Source organism: Vigna angularis, chromosome 6, assembly GCF_016808095.1.
Source record: "Vigna angularis cultivar LongXiaoDou No.4 chromosome 6, ASM1680809v1, whole genome shotgun sequence".
NCBI lineage: Eukaryota > Viridiplantae > Streptophyta > Magnoliopsida > Fabales > Fabaceae > Vigna > Vigna angularis.
The window spans coordinates 31,653,772-31,661,144 of NC_068975.1; the positions used below are offsets into that span (position 1 = coordinate 31,653,772).

At 33.9% G+C, this 7,373-nt stretch overlaps 2 protein-coding genes across 2 annotated transcripts; both read right to left on the reverse strand.

Annotated features, from left to right (window-relative positions):
- Positions 1-444: 444 nt before the first annotated feature.
- Positions 445-2,153, reverse strand: LOC108318727 (probable F-box protein At4g22030). The gene has a single exon (XM_017556448.2). It carries the CDS (start codon positions 1,866-1,868, stop codon positions 567-569), a length of 1,302 nt encoding a protein of 433 aa, XP_017411937.1. The 5' UTR covers positions 1,869-2,153; the 3' UTR covers positions 445-566.
- Positions 2,154-3,908: 1,755 nt separating this feature from the next.
- Positions 3,909-7,151, reverse strand: LOC108318735 (peroxisomal membrane protein PMP22). Its single transcript, XM_017556447.2, has 7 exons — positions 6,986-7,151; positions 6,790-6,888; positions 5,226-5,327; positions 4,842-4,917; positions 4,510-4,580; positions 4,322-4,407; positions 3,909-4,206 (listed from the first exon to the last, which is right to left on the reverse strand). Exons 1-7 carry the CDS (start codon positions 7,055-7,057, stop codon positions 4,155-4,157), a joined length of 558 nt encoding a protein of 185 aa, XP_017411936.1. The 5' UTR covers positions 7,058-7,151; the 3' UTR covers positions 3,909-4,154.
- Between the last annotated feature and the right edge of the window lie 222 nt (positions 7,152-7,373).

Genomic DNA, 7,373 nt, shown 5'->3' on the forward strand with positions numbered 1-7,373 from the left:
ATGTTAAAATAAGAATCAAACCAGGTTTTTATTTTAATATTTTCAAATTTTTTATCTTTACCATTATGCTTTGTTCTTTATAGAAGATCATTGCAGATAGCTTCAAGAGCTTTCCAGAAGAAGAACCATTCGACATAAACAGATGTAACCATTCTGATTTAATATTTAGTATTCAACTTGTATGTTCCAGTATAGCATTATCAACACGTCTGAAATTCCACGCTGTCGAAATGGGAAGCATACTTTTTAAGTCACATTCATCTTTGTCGCGATGCCAAATATACACTACTGGTTCACGTGCACTTGTTTCCAGCGCTCTGAGGCAATGCAATTGATTAAATCAAAAACTAATTTGCTGTGGATCTAAGCTAACAACTGGCTAATGAATAATAGGAGCAACGTTAAACTGTAGAAATTTTGTTTAAAAAAAAGAAGCTTAATATAGTTAGCGAACATAGTAATAAAATAGTTCTTGCTACAAACTGTTCACAAGCATTCTCTAGCTACGAGAATATTTACAAAAGAAAGCTTGACAATTACAACTAACAAGAAAATTGGTAATAATACTAGAAAAGCTTGCTTGCAAACTCTTCAAAATCCCTCTCCTCATGAGATGATGAAACTGCAGCAGCAAATTGCCTGAGTTCTGAGAGACTCCTACCTAGCTGTAAAGCTACTTTGATTTCAAACAATTCCCCATTTTCCCTTTTATGAGGATCTTCTTCAGCAATATTCAGTTCAATGCTCTCTTCCATGAGCTTAAAAAAACCAGAATTTGCCCTATACATCTCAAACACCATCCCCACTTGCCCCCCATGCTCTAATGTGTTGACAACACTTGCCAAAGCTCCTCCAATAACCCCAACCATCACTGGCCAAGATGAACTCACAGAACCCAAAAAGCACGAACCCAATGCTGCAAGGCCAGATAGTAGAGGACCAGAAACTGCTAATACCTTGTTGAAGTTCAAAACTTGTTTACCCAACCTCAAGTACTCTGCCATGTCCTTCTTTCTCAAAATCATCCCAATCTTTCTCATTTCAGCCTCTGACCTTGCATCCCATCCATTTTTCCCTTTCAGTTTCCCTCCCAACTCTTCTTTTCTTCGACTCCTTTGCTTCTGTCTAGGCCACCACACTGCTGGCTCCACAGTTCGAGGGAGTTTTTCGAGCATTGAGCCCAATAGAGGAAGAGGGTAGGCCCCGTCCAATGCAAGCACTTTCTCCATTGCTTCTTCAACATCATTCTCACTAGGATTCCCTAGAGAAAGCCTTGTTCTGAGTTCTCCATGAAGCTGCTTGAACAACCTAGCAGCATTTCTCTGCTCCTCTGCAAGCTGTGATGGCTGAATTTTGTTCATCACCAAAATCAACCCTGTGGCTGCCATATAAAGAATTGTGGAGGACACCTTCAAGGCCACAATATGTGCTCCACTTGGACTAGCAGCTGCAAGCCCAACCATAGCCGAAGCAGAAAGAGTGATCATATTAACAGATGTCACTAGAAGGCGGTTCCAGTTGTCACGCTGTGCTCCAATATTCTTGTGCATCTCTATTCTATCTGCTACTACGTCCATAATCAAATGAAGCTTGACCTCCTCCATGGAATTTGGTGTGCTTGTTCCAGATGTTGTAGAATCGTTAGTGTTGATTTTGGAGTAGTAAGGATCTTCTTTTGTATGAGTTGTGGTGGTGGTTGGAATGTATTTATGTAGATAATCCAATTCTGCCACCAGACTTCTGTTAGGAAGCCTTGCAGTGGAGATGTTTTTTACCTTGATCTTCGGAACATCGATTGATACAGCTATCCTTCTTGGACTGAAATATGAGAAAGAAGAACATTTGCTTGAAAGCATATTGGTTCCCATGTGCTATTACCACCACTTTATCAATATTCAGTACTTTTTGTTTATGAAGGCCTTAACCAGTAATAGTATATGATTGAAGACACGTTTGGGATTGAATTGTGCCAATTTCTCTTACAGCACATGCATATATGTATAAGCAGGTGGAATGTAATTGAGAAGTTTCACAACATGGTTGAACATGTTCTGAGCATTGAAAACTACTTGTCCTTTCATTTTGGCTATTTCTGCTTTTCTCCCTCCTATGCTGACTTTCAACAGAAATAACGAGTAAACCTGTAATACCAACAGAAAAGAAATTGTTAAAAAAAATAAATTGTGCCCTGAAGAAGAGTTTAGCTAATGACCCTGCGAAATCTAGTTGAATGTTTTAACTTTCTTTTTTGACAACCAACAACCACAATATGATAATAATATCTGCTATAATAAAACATACATAAGCCTCCAGAATAAACTAAAACACATGGTTAAGGTTAATATTTTAGTGCATTCCCATGCATTTACTTAATCAAAACATTTTGACAGAGTTTAAGAACGTATAACTCAGTCCATTTCTTTTTTTTCACATTTATTGTATTCTTTCACGTGGGTTGAGTAAATTTGATTTTCCATAATTGATGACTGTAGAGTGCCGCGGTTGTTTACAAGATACTATCACTTTGAAATTAATGCCTGTACATATTTGTCAGGTATAACTCAATAGGGTCAGAGGTTTCATTTTCTGACCAGTTCCTCAAAATCCCTGCGCATTGTGATTATAACTTTTGATTAACTTAAGTAAAATAAGGCAAATATTTCTCTTGTTTTCACATATCCTTCACCTTTTTCAAGTTGAATACTATACCTCAGTTTTTCAGGAAGTATTTTACCAGCTATACTTGGTATAATTTCATATATTTCCCAACATATAAAAATATTTACTATACTAGTCTAAAATTCAAATTTTAATAATAAAGACATAAAAAATGTATAGTGTGATTATCAAATTTTGGTTATACTGAAATTCACATGTTGAAAATGTTTAATCAATTGGAACTATTTCGCATCAATTAAATTTTGATGTCAATGGAAATGAAAGGATGGATATTGTATTTAATCACAACTTAAAAAATAATAATCATATCATGTCATACTCTGTCTATTTTCTAAAGTTTCTTGTAGAAAAAATTATAGGACAAGTGTATGTATATTAGTATTCATACCATGTCACGTCTTTCTAAATTGTTTTGTTGAAATTGTCAGTGCAAAAATATGATTTATATCAGTATATACTTGTCAAATTTATAAGCCAACAAGTCAATGACCCCTTATTTTGGGTAAATGTACTTCCTAACATCCATGAAAAGCAGGTGGAGTTGTCTCAATAAATTAGAAGCCTAACCTAACACGAAGAGTTAGTTGTCTCAACTTCCACGTGACTTGAAATAGAACAAGTGCCACTCATCTTCCTCTGAGGATTTAACAAAACATAGATTTTGACAAAAGACAATACAAGAACATTGGGATTTTTTATTCTTGTGCGATGCTTCAATCCCTTCATCGATGCTGTTTCTCGTAGAAGTCCATAAAATCCCAAATGATACAATGCTCTATTTATAATACTAGATATGTTCATCAATTATGCATTTGTGCTGTTATGTTTATCTGGTATTCAAACATTATTATCAAACTTCACTTCACAACTGGATAATGAATTTCTTTCCTTTTCATAGCTAATTTTACGACTTAACAAGTTGGATAACAACAAACTAGATTAAATGATGCTAATGACACTCCATAAAATTAATTTCCTCTAAAAAAGATTTTTCCTAAAAATATATTCATCATTAGATAGTTGCCTAGAACAATTAGCTGCGTAGTTACTGTTTTGTCTCCAAAATTCTTTTGACATTTACAGATGAGCGTAAAGCGTGTGTTCAATTCAATTAAAACACTAGTTAAACTGTTTTGAAGTTAATTTCTCCGATATGAATCTATGATAAAGAACTAATTCTGAATCTATAATCATTTTAAATTCAAGCAACTTTATAAACAAGTTTTACATTGAATAACAAATTTATACCAATTTTTATTACTAACTTGTTTTCATAATGAAAACATTCAAACATAAATCACACAACTTTAAAATCAATCTTAACCACAATCAGTTCAGTTGAAAACCAAATCAATCAACCCTTGTCCAAAAGCATCTATATTCTAAACTTCTATATTCCGCTCTGGAAAGATTAACAGTCTCCCAACAAACAGTAGCATCTACTTCAAAGACTATGATCAGTACTCTTCTTTGCTTCAGGCTTTAGTCAACGCCAGAGATCGTGCACGAAGATTTAAGAATATTGACCTAAAATAAAATGCACACAATCAATTATCTCAATTTACATGCTGTTATAGCAAAAATGGGAACAATCATTAACAAGTCAAGGAAATCAGAGGAAAGGAAAACAAAATACACGTACCAGAAAAATGCTGCTACGCTGTGGAAAACAACACGGAAATGAAGAGGCAAGAATTTATGATTTATCCACCCCACAATTGGCGAGATCTGTGGTTCAAGTCAAGGGAGTTATAATGTTAAAATTAAAAACAAAAAAATTGATCTTTCATTAAATTCTGTCATTTTCTACACTTGAAATAGAAATATTACCGTCCAAGCAGTGTACTGCACTGATGGATAATCCTTCCTAACTTTAGCTTTCACATTCACCCAAGGTTGGCCTGAAATCCAATTTTCCATCATAAACATAAGCACACAATTCACCAACCAAGTATACCATTCATTTCGTACATCACTTTTAGGACAGCCTCATTTTTTTTAATAAGTAAACAAACAGTAGCAGGGGATGTCAGAGTTGGAAATCTTGTTTTTCACATTGATGAGAGATATTCTTTTTGCCTGCTTTCCAACTGTATCTTACTTGGAGTACTCCATGTTTCTTCAATGTGAATAAAGAAGTTATATGTTGAAAAATGACTAACCTTCAACAACTAATCCGTAGTAAATCATGAAAAGCAGATTGTTCAAAGGAGAAGATGTACACTGTTCAATCAGAACCTGAAAACAAAAAGATCGATGAAAGAAGAATTAATTACAGAAAAGGATAACTTAAACTTTTCTATCATTTGGGTTAAGAAAGGTGGTATAAAAAACCCATCCATTTAATTACAAATAAATTCTGGAATAAATATGATCAGAAATTTCTTTTAAGATTCAATTCATTATAGCATTTTAAGTCAGCAGATATTTAATGCAGCAAAAACTGTAAGAAAAGCAGACTGAGGACATGGTACCAACTGCAATGCCTGAATTCAGGTCCTGATAGATATAGTGAAAACTTAGAACAGAAGGATTTGCGGTTTTACCTTCTTGGCCACAGTTTTTGTATCTCTCTTTCCTTTGAATATTTTGTCCAGTATTAAATGAAAAAAGTGTCCAAAGGGTCCAATATACCCGGCTCCAAAAAGCTGCATGCAATAAACGATATATAATTCCCAATGCTTAAATATAAGTATATAACTAGAAAAGGCGAAAGTCACTCATAACTGTAGTAGTAGTAGTAACTAAATTAAGACATACAGGTTTAAGAAAGAAGCCCACTTGCTGCTACTTCGTCTATCTATTTGGGCATGGCATAGTTCATCAAGATGAGCAGCAACATGTTAATAACTAAAAGACTCATTTCATAAGTAAATATTGTTCCTTGTTGTTATTATGGTAGATGGATTCGAAACATTGCCATAAGTAAATGCTTGAATTTTAAAGTTTTCCACATATTTAGAGAAGAAAATAAATGTGTGGATAGTTTAGCTAACTTGAGGTGGATATGAAATAGGATTTTCATTGGTTTAATAGTTTGCCTTCTAGTATTACATAAAACTTTTTTAGGAATAGGTTTGGCTGACCTGAATATAGATTTTCTTGATTGCATAGGATTTTGGTTTGGTCCCTTATATTTTCTTTTACAGTTTTGTTTTTCTTTCAATAAATATCCTTAGGAAGCATTTGATTGTTGAGGTATGAATTGTCAAGCTAGTTGTCATATTCATACAATGATGCTATCCCAAAAAAAAAAAAAAAAACCCTCATTCCAACATTTTTAAAAACAGCTTTTGTTACAGATTTTCTATCACACCAACCCCCAAAAAGTAAATCCGAAATAGTCCGGCACTTAAATCATATATTCTTCTCCTTTTATTTAAAAATTATACTCCCCTTTCCACAGATATCAACGTGCACACACTTTAGTTTGTTTTAGACTTTTTAATATTTTTGTTTCCTCTGATACGAAATTTGTGCGATTTTAGTTCTCGATACTTCAATTGTGTCCACCGAGCCCTTTCGGTATCCCCAATGTGCAATTTTAATCTTTGAGTTCCAAATGTGTCAATTAGATCTACTGTATATCTCAATTTCTGTGATTTTAAAGCCTCTGCTAATTGGAAACAGTTCATGTGATAATGACAGCCGTTTGTTTAAGGATTAAAACCACAAAATTACAATAGTTGGCGGCAAGAATATGCAATTACGTCTTTATTTCAATGTATATGAGTCTGTTAACACCGCAAAAACCTGGTAAGACTGTGTTCTTTTCTTTTGAACTTTAAGATCACTTATAAGTTACAACTAATTTGAACCACCGATAGCATTCAATTAGCATACTTAACAGATGCAACGATATTCTGAACACTTGTCAAGTCAACACTGAAATTTGGTAGATATTCAAACCCAATTGCCAATAATACAACAGCCATAAAAAAAGAGCAAATTAACCCCAAAATATAGCACATATTAATCTTTCAAGGGAGGGAAATTTAAGCGTCATCACTCAAGTGGACTGCAATTTACTCATATCAGAATCAGGTTACGATACCACTTAGGATTTGGTAGAACAAGATTAAACTAAATGAGAAAGAAAAAGGAACTCACGACTTTGAGAAGAAGACGTTTCAGTTGAAGTTTCTGTATCCCAGAAAGTTTCTGAGACACAATATCGCTAATCGCTGATACTACACCTGCAGTGATTACCTAATTTGACCCCCAATGAATAAGTCAACGAAAATGGATTGAAAATAAAAAATTACAAAAATTGAAAGTGAGATTGATGCAGGCGCAGAAGAGGTACCTTTGTTCTCAAAGGGTTTTCTTGGAGCTGTTTGACGTAATTGTTGAGACCCTTCTTTGCCAAAGAACCCATCTTGCTCCCACCCTTTGACTGAATAGCAGCTAACTGCGTCTGGGTCCGTCACTTTTCTGTGTATCTATTATGGTTGTTGCCCCAAAATATCTTGGAGACAAGACATTCACCATGTTCTTATTTCACTTTTCTTTTTTATTAATTATGACACAAAAAACTAGTAGTAACACATACTTAAATTATAAGCAATGAGATTAAAAATTCTATTTTTTTTTTCTATTATCCATCTAAAATCTATATGTTAAAATTTTGACCATACTTTTTTACAGAAAACATTTCTACGAATATTATCATTTAAAATCAATGTTAATTTCTG